Below are 19,060 nucleotides of genomic sequence, written 5' to 3'. Positions count from 1 at the left end.
AAAAATATAGTTATAGAAAGAAAAAACTGAATGGAAAAGCAGAATGGAGACTTACGAAGAACAAATGGGAATGCTAGGAAACTGAGCAAAGGAATTCCTGAAGAACTGCATACATAGGAACAAAGGATGAAAAGAATGAGCCCTAAAGACCTACCTGCTCACATTCGAATGCAATGAAATCTAGAGAAAAGATACACTGTCAAAATGTTCACAGTAGTTATCTCTGATCAATAGGATTATAGTTGATGTTTATATTTATTGATAGCTAAAATTTATTTCTATAATGAAAAGGTTTTCTTTCATAATGTAGGGAAACACACGCAGCCCTTGGTTTTTAGTCGAGCTTGTGCTACACAACAGACAGTCCCATTGACTAGATCCTTCCAGCCACCAGACCAGGTGCTTCTAAGAAACTACGTGAACATGTCTCTTTGTGAAAAATCTGCTCAGTGCTGCATGAGAGTAGAAACCAGGAAAAAAGTGCTCACATGAAGCTGAACTGATAAAAAGGCAGCAGGAGGTTACAAAATTAATCACGGCTTAGGCAGGGGTGCATTGAAGTGAATACACCCATGGTATAAGAATAAAATTATATAACCTTTCCAGAGCGAGGTTATGTATGGAACTTTATAAAGCCTTTGACCTAGAATTTCACTTCTAAGAATCAACCTAAGGAAATAATCATGGATGTGAACAGTATTTACCTACAAGGATGTTGGTTACAGAGCAATACATAATACAGGGATGTGGGAAATAATCCAGATAGCCAACGATAGAAAACTGCTTACATTATGTTTTCTCTGGATGATAGAACACTATGCGACCAAAAATGACAGTAAAATTCTGTGTTAGGGTGTAGGGAAATGTACATGTTATAGTGAGTAGAAAGAGCAGGTTAAAAACAGTAAGCACCAGATGCAGAGAAAAAAGGCAGGCAGGTCACCAAAGCAAGGTACCAACAGTGGTTACGAATGAGTAGTAGTGACAATCTTTTGCTTATCTGAAATAAACATGTATTACTTCTGTTAAAAAAAACCAAAAAAACAACAAAAATCCCCGATAATTTAAAAATGAAAGTTTTTGAAAAAGAAAGAAAAGTGCTTCACTCAAGCTTTTCCAACAAGGAAAATCAGCAGTGGTTGTTGGTTCCCTCTGCCCAGTGAACCCTGAAGAAAAACATAGAGCCTAAGAACTTGAAACAAGAGTCTTGAGAAACTCGGGACGACGGACAGCTGTTTTGAACTGGCACGGGGTGCAGGCGGTAGCCTGGGGTTGAAGGCAGAGAATGTGAGCAGATACAGGAAAGCAAGGCAGGTTAAGTTTTATTCTTGCCCTTGACCACTGACACGTAGGCACAATCATTGCTTATCCCCTTACTGATGAAATCAGTGGCAATCGCCCAGAGAACTAGTTTTAGAATCTATTGGAGGCAAACTCAGGGAAGCTGCCAAGCCCTGCTGGAAGAGGAGTTGAAGACAACAGGTGTGGACTGGCCACACTCAAGTGGTCACTGCTCCATTTTCCCCACTCTAAAGCCCCAGGAATGGTGGATTAAAATCAAGGGTGATTGTCTCCTTCTAACTCTGCTTCTCCCTGAGGGATCCAAGGCAAAGACCTGCCAGATGGCCACTTACCACAACCCTAGAGGGTGTCATTCTCATCATAATCTAAGTGAATAATATCACCAGGGGTTGTACAGTGAACAACTCATGCAGTCTTGATGGCAAGGCTGGTTGTCTGGTGGGGACATAACAAACTAAAGTAAATAACTCTGTTATTCTGGGACCTGAGACACTCCCCTTCTCAATTCCTTGAGCACCCTCTGCCCATCAAAGACTAGGATCTTGCCTTAAACATTTTCACATTAAGCAATGCCATATAGAATAGCCAAAACCCTCAGGGGAACCTAAAGTCAGGCCTACACTAAAGAGAGCCTTGAGCTTCCTTCCCTCAAACCCCCCCAAAAGAAATCCTTTAAAATATACTGATAGAAGAAAAAATATTAAAATGGTCAGACCAAGAACATAAGATAAGCATGATAAATATAGTAAAAGAAATAAAAAATTAGAAAAAAAATAACTATGTGAAATAAAGTTCTAAATTGTAAAAAAAAAAGGGGGGGGAATATTAGGTAAAAACAATTGTGAAATAAAGAACACAAGATATAAGAAAAAGAATTATAAGGACACAGAGGTAGAAATTAGTGAGTTGGAAGATAAGATTAAGGAGCTCTCCCAGGAAAAAGAGGAGGAGAATAAAAAACTCAAATACAATTTAAGACACGTGGAGGCTGAAAGTAGAAGGGACAACATCCAGGTGACAGAGGTCCTGGGGGAAAAAATCTAAATGGTGAGAGGGAAATAGTTAAAGAAATAATAGAGAAAATTTTCTCCAAACTTAAGACAATGGTTTAGAATTGAAAGGGAAATTTCAACGAATGTCATCAGAACAGATGAGGAAAATCCTATTCTAGACACACTACAGTAAAATTCAAGAAAATCAGATAGACAGAAAACACTCTAATAACTTTCAGAGCAAAAGAACGTATCATCTGTTACAAAGGAGTAAGAACCAAACTGACATAAGACTGTTCTCAACAGCAATGCTGACTGTAAGAAGACAACGGGGTAATGTTTTTCACATGCTGAAGAAAAGAATTTGAACCTAAAACTTTATATTCATTCAAATAACATTACAAAACTTTAGGTCCATTTCACTCATGGATACAGATGCAAAATCATAAACAAAATATTAGAAACTGAACCTAACAGGGCATAAGTGTACTAAAAACATTATGAAAACTAGCTGTGATAACAGATTTAATTAGATTTGCCATACAAAGAACTGCATTGAAAAACTTTTAGAGGAAATACTCTAATGAAATAAGAAAAAAATTCAGCAGACGTTGCAACACTGTGAGAGTTAAAGGTGATGAAACACCTTGGTAAAGCTTGTTGTTGTATTAAAAGACAGAGTGTGCTTTTAAAAGAGAGGGACAGACAATTCATAATAAGAAGTAAAATTTCAGAAAATATCATGGAGGAGGGCTGCAGAAATCAGGGGGCAGAAGAGTGTGCTTGAGTCTTAAGAAGTTGGGGGAGTCATTTTAAAAACCAGAAAGTAGGAAGAATAAACACAAAGTGTGACAAATTAAAAGATTATAGAAATAAGCCCAAATATCAATAATTGCAATAAAGGTAAAAAGACTAAACTCACTAGTTAAGAGACAGAGATTTTCAGATTTGAAAAGGAAAACAAAACTTAGCTGTTATAAGAAATATATCTAAAGTATAGGAACACAGAAAGGAACACAATAAAAAGATGAAAACAGACACAGACATATAAAAACCAAAAGAAAGCTAATAAAACTTAGGTAAAATAAAATACATAGATCTTAAGACCAAAGTATCATTAAATAGAAAGACCTAGTACATAATGATAAAAGATTCAATTTATCAATAAGACAAAACAATTCTAAACACAAGTCTCAATAAATTTTAAAAAGCAAGGATCGTATAGCTAACATTCTCTGATTACCACACAATTAAGTTAGAATTTAATAATAAAACATAAGTTGAAAATCATCATATACTTGAAAATGAAAAACACTACTTCTAGATATCTCATAGATCAAAGAACAAAACAAAATAAATATTTACAAATACTTAAAACTAAATTTTATGAAAGCAATAGCCTAGGCTAGGCTAGAAACAGAAATAATGAAAGAGAACACAAACATGCAATAAAGAGAGTCAACAAATCCAAGTGTGTTTGTTGAAGACTGGCAAAATAGATAAACTTCTAGCAAAATTCATTAAGAAAAAAGAGATAAGGCACAAATAAATCATATCAAGAATAAAAAAGGCCAACATTATAAGTAAAACAGAGATTAAGAAACTAAGAAAATATTTTTCTTCAACAACTTCATTCTAACAAATTTGAAGTCAGAAATAATGACAAATTTCCTTTAAAAAATAAAAAATAAAAACATCCACCAAAACTGACTGCAAAACAACTATAGAACTTGAATAGAATAAGTATTAGAGAAACTGAAGCAGCAGTTACAAATCTCCCTCCAAAGAAAATACCAGGTACATAGAGTTTTACAGGTAAAATCTACCAAACTTTCAAGGATGTGATTATCACGGACTTACACAAAGTGTCACAGATAATAGAATACGAGGGAATACAACCTCACTCATTCTTTGAGACATGATACCAAATCAGTTCAGTCAGTCATAAGAAATGAAAACTACGGGTCCATTTCACTCATGAATATAGACGAAAAACCCTAAAAAAAAATATTAGCCGACTGAACCTAACAGGGCATAAAACCATAATATGCCACCATTAGTTTGGGCTTATTCCAGATTTAATATTAGAAAATCTGTAAATATCATTCGAAGTAACAGAGTAAAGAGGAAACCCATAGATCATCCTAATGTAAGTAGAAAAAGCATGCAATTAAAAAAAGAAAAGACACCTTAGTAAACTAGGGAGGGAGCTTCATTAACCAGACAAAAATTATTTGTGAAAAATACTCACAAGAAACATTATTCTAAATGGGGAAACATTAGGAGCATTCTCCTATTACCACTGCTATTCAACACTGCACACTGGAGGTCCTAGATTTTGTATTAAGAAAAGAAAATTAAAGGCATATAGATAGGAAAGAAAAAAATTGTCTTTAGTTACAGATAATATGGTTGTTAGCACAGAAGACTTAAAAGAATTTAAACAGACATACTATAGTATTGACAGTAGATAGCAGCCTGGCTGGGTAAAAAAGGAACCCAATAGCAACAAAAACCAAAATGTAATTTTTAAAAATGAACATAAAGTTGAGTTCATCCCAGATGGTTAAAATAAAGAGACTATAATGAAAAGACTGCTTGCAAATGTGTGGGCAGGATTAAGGGACCAAAACATGGACAGCACAGCACTGAGGCTAGCGAAATTGGAACTCTATTACCACGCCTAAAGCCAAGGAGACGCGGGGAGAAAATTAAGTTAGGAGCCCGGAAAGTCACCACGAAGGAGGGGCTGTTCTGTGAGAGTTTTAGTCTTTGAGGGAATTCGGCTGCTGTCAAAAATCCAGCATAGAGGCAAAGAGTGGGCCAGCAGACAAGGACCCTGAGCAGTGTGGTCCTAGGGGTCAGCCACAGAGAGCAACAAGCAGGACAAAGGAGGTAGACGGCTCTTGCGGGGCAGGGAGGTTGTGAGCAAAAAAGACGTCAATTTTCCCCGATTCAATGAAATCAAAATCTCAACAGGATTTTCCACGGAACTTGATAAGCTGATTTTAAAATTTACACGGACAAGGCTTAGTATAGCTAAAACACTGTTGAAAAAGAATAAAATGGACTTGCTCTACCAGACAATTAACTTATTATGAAGCTACAGTGACAGATATAGCTATCACTGGCACACAGACAGACAACTGACCAACTGAACAGAGCAGAACCTGAAACAGATCAATGCCTACCTGGCAGATTTATGGAGGAAGTGGGGATGGTTCAATATAAGGAACTAGCAAGAATGGCTACCCACATGAAAAAAATTAAATTGGATTTCCCAAAATCATCAGAGATGAACTAAGGACTTAAATGCAAAACTTTAAATTTTTTAGTGGAAAACGTCAGTAGTTGACCTGACCCTCGGTTAGATGTTTCAATAACACGATATAAAAAGCACTAATCATAAAAGAAGAAAACTGATAAATTTAGGAACTGCTACTGATCAAAAGAATCATTACACAAGGTGTAGCTTGATTTTTTTGACTGGGAGAAGATATCTGCGACATGTGTACAGAAGTTTTACCAAATCAGTGTGAAAGGACAAATAACCAAATAGAAAAATTGGCAAAAGACATGATCAGGTATTACACAGAGAAAGAAATATATATAGCTAATTAACATGTGAAGAGATGCCTGACTTCATTCTTAAATATAGAAATACAAATCAAGATCACATGAAATATAATTTTCCACTTGTTCAACTGGCAAAAATCAAGAATGATAATACTAAATGCTGGGGAAGATGTTCAACAGGATCTCTTATATACTGCTGGTGAGCTGCACATTGGCACAATCACTTTATAAAGTAATGCCAAATTGTTTTCCAAAGTTAAACATTCACCTATTTTATGATCCAGCAATTCCACTCCTAGAGAAATGGTACACCAAGATACGTTAACGAGAAGAGAATGTTCAAAGCAGCATTGTTTACTACAAAAAAAACTGGAACCAACTCAAATGCCCAATAAAAGGAGCAAGTAGGGTCTAGTCACATAACGGAATAGAGGGAAAAGAAAAGAACTCCAACTCCGGATGACATGTATGCATTTCACCTGAATCAAAAAAGCAAGCCCTGAAAGACTACACACAGCATGATACTTACAAGGTTCAAAAGCATTACATCTACTTTTTTAAAAGCAAAGCAATGATGAACACAACATTTAGGAGTGTTTACCTCAGGTGGTGAGGTTGGGGTGGGGGTAGGTACAGCATAGGGAAGATCAAACAGGTGGTTGGAAGTTCTAGCCAGTGTTCTTATTCTTGGGAAAAACAAAAAACAAAAAACAATCTAGTGGGGTAGTGGGTTTCCCTAGGAATTTATAACATTACTAAAACACATAAGTAAATTAACATGAGTATATCTCATGAACCAAGGATTATGAATTAATCTAACTCTGTACAACTGGAATCCACCAAAAGTAACACAAAGCAAAAACCTTAACCCTTTTCTGGGTTTGTCAATGGCTTTCTATCTCTTTAGGCCTCTGTGGGCTTTAAGCTCTGAGATCTAGCTGCTCTTTAAGAAAGACAGGGAAGGAAGGAGGGAAGTAAAGAAAGACAAGAGGAAAGAAACAAAAGAAGAGAAAAAAAGAAAGAAAAGAGAAATTAAAGGAAGAGGCTACAACACTGAGGGATTCTAGGGCTAAGCCAAGCTTATCTGACAGTTGACAAGTTCTTGAAGTTGGGATCCAAAACAAGGCTCTGCAAACTCCTCCAAAACTATTACAGTACTGGTGTATTTAGTTCCCGTCCTCCTTCTTTTGAAGAATCCCTCTTTCATTGTCCAACATGGCAGCTGCTGGCCACATGAGACTATTTAAACTAATTAAAATGTCATAAAATTACAAATTCAGTTTCTCAGCCACATTAGTCGCAGATCAAGTGCCCAAAGCTATGTGTAGATAGTGACCACCGTATAGTATCAGACAACAGAGGTGTAGAATGCTTCCAGCATCTTGGGAAGTTCTACTGGACAGTGCTACTTTATTTTTTTTTTTATTTCAGCATATTCTAGGGGTACAGATGTTTAGGTTACGTATGTTGCCCTTGCCCCCCTCTTTAAACTGTCAGCTGAAAAGAAGGGGCAGAGGACTCTGTCCACACGCAAGGCAGGTTGGAGAAGCCCCGGAGAGGCGAGGCGTGGCAGAGGGCATCACCGATGACTGCAGACAGAGGGCGCCAGAGAGCACTGAGGGGTCCAACCCTTCCCATGGCGTTCTGCAGCACCCCCAAGCCACACAGAGCTTCAGGCAGGGACCTGAAACCTGCCATCTTTTCACTCCACCTTCAAAACTCTCACCTGGGAGGGTGGGCACAAGTGGTTTTGAACATCGCAGCGCTGACTTCTGGTCCTTCACCCTAGCCCTCCTTCCCCTGCTAGCACGCCCCAGCGCCATGCTCCAGGGCTGTTTTGCTCTGAAGCAGCACCCCTGGGGAAGATCAAAGAGGCTAGCCTGAGAGATGCCAAAGTGGTTGCAAGAGCAGCACCATAAGAATTCACGGTGGTGTGGTTGCCGCTCTGTTTGAAGCACTAGGGAAGGGAAGGGGTGGGGAGGAGAAGGGTACCCACCCAGCCACCCCCTTGGAGGCAGGAGGCAGATCCTCAGAAGCGGGTCGTTGCGGGCAGGTCCTTGTGCCAACCAGCATCTATTTGGCGATCACCCCTTGCCCATCCCATGCCATCTGCCAGGATCAATAATCAGGGAACATCACAGCAGTAAAGTGCCTGTCCACAGATGAGGAAACTGAGGCCCAGGGTGGGGAAGGAACCTGCACAAGTCTACCTGGCCAGGAAGTGGCGGAATGGGACCAGGGCTGCCAACTTTCCTGGGTCCCACTCTTCCCACTGTGCCGCCAGTCAGGGGCCTCTGTGGAGAGTTCTGAGTGCCCATGTCTGTGCCCAGCCATCCTGCCCCTCCCTGACCAGCGAGTGAGCCTCACCCCCTCTGCTCTCCCACAGGCCCTGGCACAAAGTGGAACCTGTGCCAGCAGGTGGGGGGTGGAGGAAGTAGCCTGAATGAGGGGGCTGGGCCTGGCACGCAGCTGGGTTCAGAAGTTCGGCCCTTTCCTGGAAGCCAGCCTGCTTCTCAGCTCTCAGGAGCTGCCTGGAACAGGGGTCAGCTTGCCTGCACCAGCCCATCCAACACAGGAATCATGGCAGGATCCCAGTGACCGGGGCTGGAGGGAGCAGGCCATGGGGAAGGAGGGAGGAGAGGGCTGTCAGGGCACCCTGGGCCCCTCCCTGGGGCTCCCCCAGCACCTGAGCTCCCCCTGCTCAGCCCTTACATATAGCAGGTCAATGCCACCCCAGCAGCTGCTTCCTCCAACAGACCTGCAGCTCATTCATCTTTGTGTCCCCAGCACAGTACGAGGCACACACTCAGATACTCCAGAGAACCTTTATGGAACCAGCGAGTGAGGCAGACAGACAGCTGCGGGTTGGGAGATCCCATCCAGAGCAGCGGTGGGGTGGGGAGGGGAGGGGAGGGCAGGGGAGAGACTGTAGTTGAGAACATGGAACCTTATACTCCTCTGATTTTATCATCTAAAATTACACGAGCAAAGCTCCCTCTCTTCCTGATCTTGGGGACACAGTGCATGGCAAGAAGTTGTGCAGAGCTACCTTACAGAGCACTGGCCACACGCTGGGCATTTCGTTCTCACTTCCTCCTCAGGTCAACCCTCTAAGGTAGGTACTGTCACTGCCCTGAGGCTTAGAACAGATTTAAAAGTTGCCGGAAGGTTCGCTGCTAGTGAGGAGGCACAGCAGAGAGACTGTATTGACCCACTGGTCATTCATCCAACAAGTCTCAGCGAGCACCACCTGTGTGTCAGGCACGGTGCTAGGTGCTGTGAGCAAAACCTGCCCCAGCAACCTGAGAGCTTTCACACCCATTAATGGAGGAGACAGACAAATAACCAAGCACACAACCCAATCACCGTGCCAGGATGAGGTAAATGCTACGAAGAAAAACAAGGTAGGGTAAGGTGGTGAGGCAGGGGTTGCCACACCTTTTCTGTGAAGGTCCAGATAGCAAATATTTCCCGCTTGGCTGGCCAGCTTCACCACACCATCTTTGCTGCAACTACTCCATTCCATGAATGCAGCGTGGAAACTTAGAGTTTCATACAGTTTCCACATGGTAGAATATGTTACTCTTCTTTGGATTTTTTTTTCCTCATCATTTAGAAATAGGAAAGCCATTCTCAGCTTGCAAGTCAGACAAAAACAGGTGACGGCCCATATTGGGCCTGGGGCTGTCGCTTGCCAACTTCTGGAAGAGAGTGTCTGGGGACGCACTTTAGACAGGAGGGTTGAGAAAGTCCTTGCTGAGGAGATGACATGTCAGCAGAGGCCTGGGGGAGGTCCAGCAGGAGTCCTGAGCTCCTGGCAAAGGGAACAACATGTGCAAAGGCCCGGGTTGTGTGACTGGGGACGGGGGTGAGGCAGAGGGACAGGTGAGAGGCCAACGGGTCAGCAGGAGCCAGGTCATGTGGGCTCCTGGGGAGGACTTTGGTCTCACTATGACAGCCAGCCACTGGGATCTGTTATTTACTAGTTCTGCTAGTAACCTTGGCAAGTTCTTCAACCTCTAAGGCTCATTTTCCCATCACATATGGGAATAATAATAGCACCTGCGTCAGAGGCGTTGCAGGACTCAGTGGGCACCATGCTCTAAATGAACGTCCGATGCCGATCTCAACATTAATGCTTGAGTCCCACTGGATGAGGCGGGAGCTGGGAAGAGTGGTGACAACTTTTGTCCAACTCACCCACAATGTTCACCACATCTGGCCGGATGAGCGGCTCTCCACCCGTGAGCCGGATCTTGTTGACGCCTTCCTTCACAAAGAGGCGGGCGAGGGTCAGGATCTCCTCTGTGGTCAGCAGGTCAGCCTTGGGGGTCAGAGGGACACCCTCCTCGGGCATGCAGTACTGACCTGAGGGAAGGACGGGAGGTGGAGGTAGGCGATGGGCACGGCAGGCCCGTGGTGCCCCGGCTCCCCCACTCCCCAGCAGACCAAGTCTCCCCAAACTCCATCCGGACAATGAGGAAAGACCTCACCAAATCCCAGGTGGTACAATCTCTAGGCCAGCGTCCCTCTGGGCCTCACCTTTCTCATCTCCAAAGTGTCAACCGCCTGTCCCCATCTGGCTGTGACATCCCTCAGCGGGGGCTGAGGGCACAGGTTAAAGATGAGCTAAGCTGAGCGCGGAGCCTGGCCTGAGGTAGCGGGCATCAAGGCCTGACTTCATCAGGTGGCTGGGCAGGCCCTGGCCGGGGCCTGGGGCCCTTCCTTCTGGCACTGTGCGTCCTCCATTTCCTCTAGCTGAAGCAAACAGTCCCTTTTCTCTGCACGTGCCATGAGGTGAGGGAGAAGTACTCGCTGGCCTGCTAAAAGCTGCCCTTCATTGTGGCTACAAGCACCTACCTAGTACTTAGTTCAGGTCACCATCAGTCCCAGTGTCTGGGTTGGAAAACTGAGGTGCTACGTGTTCAGGGTGAGGGAGCAGAATGGGGTACGTGAGGTGAGCCGTGGCGAGGGAGGCGCCATCCTCTACCAACACTTCCTGCAGCACGGTTTTGTTAAGGATTGGGTCATCTGTCAGAGGGGTCATGAAGTCTAATTACTGATCTGGGTCCAGAACTGGTGTTTTGAGATTAAAGAGAATGAGTAAGAATATTAGTGCGTGTTACATATAGCATGTTTTGTTTGGTTAAACATTTACTAAACACATTTGTATGCATTTATTGAGCCATTAAATAAATACATTTCCTATTGTGAGGTACAATGGAAGGAAGGAAGGTGGGACAGGGGAAGGGAGGAGGAGAAGAAAGGAGGTGGAAGTGAAGGGGGAAGCCAGGAGGGGAAGGGGGAAGGCAGGGAGGAAGACCAGAACTGAGTGCTCCCCACACAGGGTTATGAAATGAGTGCTCAGCCCGGCCCCGGCTGATTTATCATGGAACTGAGGTGTTTCCATGGCAGGCAGTGCTGGCCAGGGCACTGCTGTGTATTTCACTTATTTATAATGTCCACCTCCCACCCCCGACCCCTGGCCACGTACTGGACTTTGGGAACTACAGGGAAACAAGGGGAAGGGGCCCTGAAGAGTGAGAAGTCCAGGACCCAATCTCAATCCTAGACCCAATTGTGATTCTGCTCTCAAATCTAATCCCAAGTAGATCCCAGTTTCCACAATCATAAAACTCAACCTTGACCCCGATCTGGCCCCTGAAGCCCACCTGGCCTGGCGAGCAAGGAGTGGTGGGTGGGGAAGTTAGAAAGAGGAAAAGGAGGACTGGGGAGAATTCTGGGCATGCGCAGATTTCAGAACCGCTTCCGCAGAGGGATGGCAGCCCAGAGAGGGCCCAGGAAGGAACTCACATCTGAGGTTGCACTTCTCCGTGAGGGAGATCCGCAGGTAGCTGTGCTGCCGGCCAAAGCTGTCTGTGAGGAAGGCGGAGAAGGGGGCCGCGTGCTCCCGCAGGAACTGCCTCCGTTTGGACAGCTCCTGCAAGGACAGGACAGCAGGGAGGTTGGGGTGTGGCGGGGGGCGGGGGTGGCGGCACACAGGGAGAACCACCTGGGGAGAACTGAGATAGCCCCAGATGTCAACCGCCACTGCTCCCTTCCTCACACCGACATTTGTACAGCACTTCCAACCTCTCCACAATCCTTGGGCAGCTGAGATTGTCCCTCTCATTTACAGATTGAGAAATAGGCTTGAAGGGAAGGACCCGTCCTCTGGGCACTCGGCTGGGGCGTGGGATCTCTGGCTAGGCAGTAAGGTGGAGTGAAGGCAAAGGGGAAATCCTTATCCTTCTTTATTCAGTCCTTACACTTAACGTTACCCAGTGCCGGAAAGAAGGATTATGTACCCGTTGTCTGGGTGGGGCCTACGCAGGAGGAGACTGCTGGTGGCTCTAAGCAAGGCCCAAACTCCTCCTGCGGAGAAAAAGGAAGGAGCCAACCTCAGGCTCTTCCTACTCCTGAATGTGATCTAGTCTTCTGATCTGCTCTGATCTGTCTTCCCCCTCTTTCCCTCTTGGACAGCACGGCCCTGGATCGCCACAGATGCTGAAGAGATAATTGCTCCAGGGAAATAACATTTACCAAGCATCTTCAAGTTTCCAAAGAATGTCCTCTGCTCAATTCCCACACCCACCCCGTAAGGGATAACTAAGGCTCTGATGGGGTCCAAGAACACACCCTTGGCAGAACCAATATTCAGATCCAGGTCTTCTGATTTCAGGTTCTAAATTCTTTCCTCCGATTACACAGGGAGAGTCCAAGAAGGTAGGCAGATGATGACTGGGGTGGGGAGAAGTCACTTCCCTAGAATCTTTAGGACAAAGAAATCATGACTGTGGTGGTCATCCACGAGATCTACAGGCAGGGCTCTAGACTGGGCCAGGTGTGACCTGGCGACCTTAACTTCTCCAGGACTGTTTTCCCAGTTGTCAAGTAAGAACACAGTTAGGGGCTAAGGTTGTCTTGCTAGGAGTAAAGATGGGGGGTGGCGGGTATCAGAAGCCGTAGGTTCTAGGATTATCATGATCTTGTTAAGAAAGCAGAGGCCTTAGGCCCTCGAGAGCTCCAAGGTAGATTGCATGTCTACACCAGGAGAAAGAAACATTTGCTTCAGCAAGTTCCTCAGCCCTGGCTGCACATTAGAACCATCTGGGGAACTTAAAAAATATTCCACTGAAGACCAAATGAATCCAGAACTCTGGGGCTGTTGTGTTTTCAATCTCTGTGCTTCTAATCAGCAGCCAGGGTCAATTGCTATTGATTAACTCAAAGACAGAAGGGACGTGAGTGGCAGCGTGTGGGAGTGCTTTCATGATTTTCCTGGGTCCAAAAAACTTTCCTTATTCTACTCACCCGAGAGCAGTTTCCCACCCCCTCTGAGAAACCTTGCTCACATTCCCATAGGAAACAAGCCGCAATCACTTCTCTGAACTGCAGTCTGCTACACTCATAAACAGTCATTTCCTCCCTTCCTGTGGTGTGCTGGGAAAAGCTCAAACTCACGGGCTGCCTCTCCACGGGTAGCATGGGGGCGGGGCAGGGGCCGCTCCAGGATCCAGAATCCCATCGGCCGCCAGAGTCCAGATGAGATACCCTGGAATCCAGATTTAGAGTGGTGCTGCACCCTCCTTTCCATTAACAGCTATTTGCAATTTAGTCATTTGTTACTCACTCCAGACTCTGCCTCTTCACTTGCCAAGATGCCCGCTTCACCCTAATCTTAACATATTGGGGGGAGGGGGGCTGGGTGACGGAGGAGCCAAAATAAACCCAGGAATTGGGAGCAAGTGAGAGGACCAAGGAGCATGACTCAGCAGAAATCCGGGAGCCAGCAGAGTGATGGAGCAATCTAGAATGGAATTAAGCATTTTTGTTCTGGCCACGGAGGGGCCGGCCAGATTTCACTTTTCAGAACTTTTGTGGCCTTATCTATGAATAGATTATTTCAGGCTGCACCACCAGTTCCCAATACAGCCTCCCAAACACACACACCCTCACCCTGTCAGCCACGCGAACTCATTACGTGGATATGAACAAGCCTCGTCCCTGCATCTTCTCGCCTCCAACACTGCATGTCCTACTTTCATTTTTCCACTTTTTTTTCCCCCCTTTTAAGTCCCTGGAGAAAAAAAATATGAGCACTAGTCAAAAGAGCCCAGGATTCAGAGGGAATTACAGGATAGGACTGGGACACATCAGAGGTAAAAGAAAGCCCTAAGCTGCTCATATTCCCAGGACCCCCACCTGGAGCAGGCTGTTTCCTCTACGTGAGAAGTCAGCCTGTTTGACTCGGTATCCCCAGCGTCTAGCACAGTATGTTGGTACCAAGTGTTGAACCACTGTGTCCATGAACAAATCAGCCGTCCCTAACGTAGAGAGAAAGAAGGCGTATGCAAATCCACTTACACTGGGGTGATCGTTCATTTCCAGGCTGGTCTCTACGGTCAAAATGGTGTAGCCCAGTGCAGTGTTCTCAACCCCAGCACACATCAAAAGCACCTGAGCAGCTTCTAGGAGCCTGATGACAGAGCACCACCCCAAAGATTCTGACCCCACTGAGTGCCTCAGCTTTCCACTGTGCAGCCTGCAGACATCACAGGGTCTGGTGCTATTTTAATCCAGGGATAGCTGTGGTTCTGAGCATAGGCTTTGGAGTAAGTGAACCTGGATTACAAGCCTGGCTCTAGCTGTTGAGCAAGTAGCCTAAATTCTCTAAAACTTAGGTCCCCAACCCGCAGGCCGTGACCCAGTACCAGTCCATGGCCTGTTACTGCCTGAGCCCTGCACTACCCTCCCCCGACCCATGACACCCACCCCCGCCACCTCCCACAGCCCACCCTCTATGGAAAAATTGTCTTCCATGAAACTGGTCCCTGGTGCCAAAAAGGTTGGGGACCACTGCTCTAAAGCTTAGCTTCCTCCTCTCTACAATGGGAATAATAATCCTATCGAATTCAATGGCAGGAGTTCCTGGCACACAGTAGGTATTCAGTAAGTGATTGAGGAGGAACACCACGGCATGTGCCATGACTGGTTTTCCCACTCCTTGTCAACTTCCCAGCCTTGTAAGACCTTGGCCTTCCAACCCAACCAATGGCGGATGGCCTGAGGCAGGGTTTCAAAGCTGCTGTCCCACCACTTGAAGCAGGACAAGTAGGGTCTGAGCTCTCCCAGGGCCACCAGCGCCAGTGCTGTAAGCAGGCACTAGACAGCTTGCCATATGCTACTGCTTATCTCTTGTCTACCCACTGCAGTCTGGGGTGAGGGATGGGGAAGAGGGGGACAAAGGAGTCAGTTAAGGGGATACCCCACCCTCAAGTGCCTTCCCCTGACGGTCACACCCTTGGGCATCCGATTTGAACGGTAAAGGATAGCCCACAAATAGCTCCAGAGTCTAGGCAGAGTAGCAGAGTTATTCAGGAGAAAAAGAGCATATTCCAAACCCAACTATCAGTGGCCCCAATTTACCTGCTATTATGATGGTATATACCAGGGGTCCCTCAAAATTAATCTCTCTTAAATGAGAAGACCCAGCAAAGTGCCTACCCCCAGGCCTGGTTCTCCTTCCCACCCGCCTCACTCCCACCCTAAGTGTGAGGTCTTCATACCTATGGCTCCTGGCAAGGACAGTCACACCTCACTGAAACATGGATTCTGAGGAGCTGGGCAGATTGGAAGTCAAGATGACCCCCTGCAAAGTGCCCTCTCCCTCCTTTCCCCCACTCCCCATGCCCAGTCCTGCTGTGCTCCTCCCACCTCTCCACGCCCACTTCCTTCCAGCCTAACTCCTAGCTGCATTTGTTCTTTCTGGCCCCCTAAACAGCTGGGTGCCTTTGTCTTGCCCAGAGTCACTTCCTCCCCTGCCACAGGCAGCAGGCCTTTGCCCCAACAAAGGCTGCATGGAGCCTGAGAGGCAGAAAGAGGGGCGCAGTGCTCCCAGGCTAGGCTCAGCCCTGCAGAGAAGATTGTCTGGGCTGCCCCAGTCAGGAAGGCAGGTCGCTGAGTCTCCCCGACCCACCTCCCCACTGACCCACACACCACACGTGCCCTTTCCACCTGTACAAGCTGCTCATCCTGTCCTCAGACCCAGCCCACGACCCCCTTTCCACTGTCCTCACAGCCAGCTCCCACTCACACCCTGACACACAGACAGACAGTGCCCAATGGCTTTCCATCCTGGCTTTCCAAGCACCTCCCATCCCAAACCAGACAGACCACCAGAGCCTTGTGGGGAGAGTGTGAGGAGAGGGACCCTGCAGGAAGGGAAGTGGGTACAGGAGTTCCAGATGCCCCCACCCCAGCTCCTGCCAACTGGCAAGCTCTGCAGATGAGCTGAATATATATTAATGTATCTCCAGACTCATCTCACCTCCGAGATTCTCTTAAAGACAGATTTCTGTGCCCTCCCCATCTTAGGATGGGCTGGCCCAACCCTCTGGTCTTAGAGACATGAAGCAAGGGGAAGTGACAGCCCCAAGAGCCAGGTGAAATTGGAAGGGGAAAACATGGGACTCCCTGCCCAGTGCTCTGTCTACTATACCATGTGATTCACCTCTAGTTGGGGTTCGAACAGCCAAAAACACTTGCTGAGTCCAATGCCTGCACAATTTTGTGTCAAGCACTGTGGGGAAGTAAAAGGTGGAGAAGCACCCAGCCCTGAGGAGCTCCCAGTCTGCTGAAGTTAACACTAATGGCGGTGTCCAGGGAGGAAGGTCTGTGATCAAACAGTTGGCGGAATGGCTATCCTGCATGTCCAAGTGGGAGGGGACTAACAGGACACAGCATGTGCCAATAGCAGCAAGGACAATAATGTGCCAGACTTTGTTCTTAGTATATATGTTAACATTATGTTAATGATTTTAATCCCTATAAAATCCTATGAAGTAGACAGTATTACTCCCACTTTACAGATGAGAAAACTGAGGCACTAAGAGGTGAAGGGATTTGCTGAAGCTTGTATACCTAATAAGGGGTGGAGCTGGAACATACTGCAGCATTCTGCCCTAGATTCTATGTTCTTCCTGCTCTGTTATACCTTCCCTTGTTGTGTGAAGGGAAGGACAGGAGTAGCCTCTGTTCCTCTCTCCCCAGAGGGAGCAGGTGTGAGCACAATCCTCAGAGCTGAGCTCCTGGCCCCCTGCTTTATGGCTCTGTGACTTGAGGCAAGTTAACTTTGATGAGCAGCCTCACCTGAAAATACAGACTCTGCTCACCTCACATAGTTTATTCTGAGGACTAAATGAGACCACATATGAAGTCACTTAGCACACAAGTCCTCTCATGAAGGTACAAAATAAATTGTGGGGTGGATAGAGAAGAAACTTCCCTTTTGTTAGATTCTTTAAAGATCTCTCAGCCATCTTTGCTTTCCTATCTTTTTCTCAATAAAGTTCAGAGTTCAAGGATACTAAAAGAAAAATCTTTACTTCCCAGCAAGGGATCCTGCTTATCTGAGGATCCCAGAGTGGCTTAGACTTGGGGAACACAAATTAGGCAGAAGTCCTCCCGGTCATTGAGCAACATGGTGCAGGGGCAGCAGTGATGTGATGAATCCCAGGACCTGAAGCCTAGTCCTGGGAGACAGGAAAAGAACTACCAGGCCGGGCGCAGTGGCTCACGCCTGTAATCCTAGCTCTCTGGGAGGCCGAGGCAGGCGGATTGTTTGAGCTCAGGAGTTCGAAACCAGCTTGAGCAAGAGCGAGACCTCGTCTCTACTAAAAATAGAAAGAAATTAATAGGACAACTAAAAATATATAGAAAAAATTAGCCGGGCATGGTGGCACATGCCTGTAGTCCCAGCTACTTGGGAGGCTGAGGCAGAAGGATTGCTTGAGCCCAGGAGTGTGAGGTTGCTGTGAGCTAGGCTGACACCACAGCACTCACTCTAGCCCGGGCAAAAGAGTGAGACTCTGTTTCAAAAAAAAAAAGAACTACTAGATAAGTCTAGAAAAGAGGTTTCACCAAATGAGAGGAGGAAATGCCTCTCTCTCCAAATTACTCCCTAACCACATGAGCAAAAGAACAGGAACAAACTTAAAACTTTTTAAGACTTGAAACATTCTGAGGGGCGCTGTCAAGGACTGAGGGATCCTATCCCAAACCCTAAAGAGATGCAGGAATCCGTAACCTGGAAGAGGCCAGGTCCTGCTCGGTCCTGCTCTAGAATGAGGCTGAACTCTCCCAAGGTTAATAAAAATGAGACAGAAAGAGAAAGTCAGCAAAGATGGGTCACAGAACCCTGTGGCTACAAAGTGACAACTGGCTGTCGGTGGCATCAAGGTGACATGTTTAGTCAGTCACACTGTGAAGCAGGTGTCACAGGAACATTTGGTCACACACAGACACCCTCCCCTCAAGGGACAGGGAGGGAAAATGTTCAGGGAAGAGGTGGGGTGGCAGGCAGGGCTGAGGGGTACTAATAAAACACTTCGTTGAACCCAAAGTGCCGGTCCCCTGGTTGCCCCCATTTCTGGCCAACCCTGAGACATGGAAGGGGGCGGCATGGCTGGGGGCGGGGAGGCTCAGAAGCCAGACTCCGAGCAGCCCCGCCCGCTGGCTAGCGGGTGAGACGGAGCAGGCTACCCGAAGCCCCTCACTCCACCCCTTGTACAGCGCCGAGGGTCCCTCCCAGAAGCGGCCCCCGCGGACGGGCCAGGTGCTTCTCGGGTACACCGACAAGGTGCAGACGCGGGCGGGAGGGGTGGGCTCACCTCCGCGGCAGCCTGCAAGGGCTCCCCGGGACAGGGCTGCGTCACCGGAGCCCCCGAGCTGCAGCTCCGGGCGACGGACTTCAGAACCCGCCGCAGCATCCGGGACAGCGGCCGCGCCGCCATGAAGCCAAGCGCGCAGGGCCGAGGCTCGGCGGGTAGCCAGCTTCGGGCGCACACTAGCCCCGCGCTCGCAGGGGTCAGCTCGCCGGGCGGGGCGGGGCGGGGCGGGGCGGGGCGGGGCGGGGGCGGGGCCCGCGCGGCCAATCGGCGAGGGCGCCGCGCCGCGCCGCCCTCTGGGAGCTGTAGTCCACTCCCTCCGCCCCCTTCCTGCGGGGTAAGTGTTCCAGGGCAGAGGGTAAACTCAGGCAGCGAGCCCAGTCTTCCTCCCGGCATCTCTGGCTGCTCTGGTCTCGGACTTTTCTAGACTTATCTAGTAGTTCTTTTCCTGTCTCCCAGGACTAGGCTTCAGGTCCTGGGATTCATCACATCACTGCTGCCCCTACCCCATGTTGCTCAATG

General features: G+C 47.1%; 1 protein-coding gene across 6 annotated transcripts in view; it reads right to left on the bottom strand.

Annotated features, from left to right (window-relative positions):
* MOCS1 (molybdenum cofactor synthesis 1) overlaps nt 1–18,760 on the bottom strand; it is a 29,238-nt gene extending 10,478 nt beyond the window's left edge. For 3 of the 6 annotated variants that reach the window (XM_012640893.1, XM_012640894.1, XM_012640897.1), the window contains exons 1-3: nt 18,542–18,760; nt 11,685–11,811; nt 10,071–10,238 (exon numbers count right to left, since the gene is read on the bottom strand). In XM_012640893.1, the coding sequence (XP_012496347.1) occupies nt 10,071–10,238; nt 11,685–11,811; nt 18,542–18,664 (418 nt within the window). In that variant the 5' untranslated portion in view covers nt 18,665–18,760. Of the gene's footprint in view, nt 1–7,596; nt 7,649–10,070; nt 10,239–10,412; nt 10,486–11,684; nt 11,812–12,509; nt 12,614–18,541 lie in introns of those variants that run through there. The other 3 variants (XM_012640895.1, XM_012640896.1, XM_012640898.1) reach the window with 3 other exon arrangements.
* Between the last annotated feature and the right edge of the window lie 300 nt (nt 18,761–19,060).

Source organism: Propithecus coquereli, unplaced genomic scaffold (genome assembly GCF_000956105.1).
Source record: "Propithecus coquereli isolate 6110/MARCELLA unplaced genomic scaffold, Pcoq_1.0 Scaffold158, whole genome shotgun sequence".
In the NCBI taxonomy this organism is placed as follows: Eukaryota; Metazoa; Chordata; class Mammalia; order Primates; family Indriidae; genus Propithecus; species Propithecus coquereli.
Note: the sequence above shows the minus strand (reverse complement) of the source record. Positions and strands in the feature narration are given on the sequence as shown.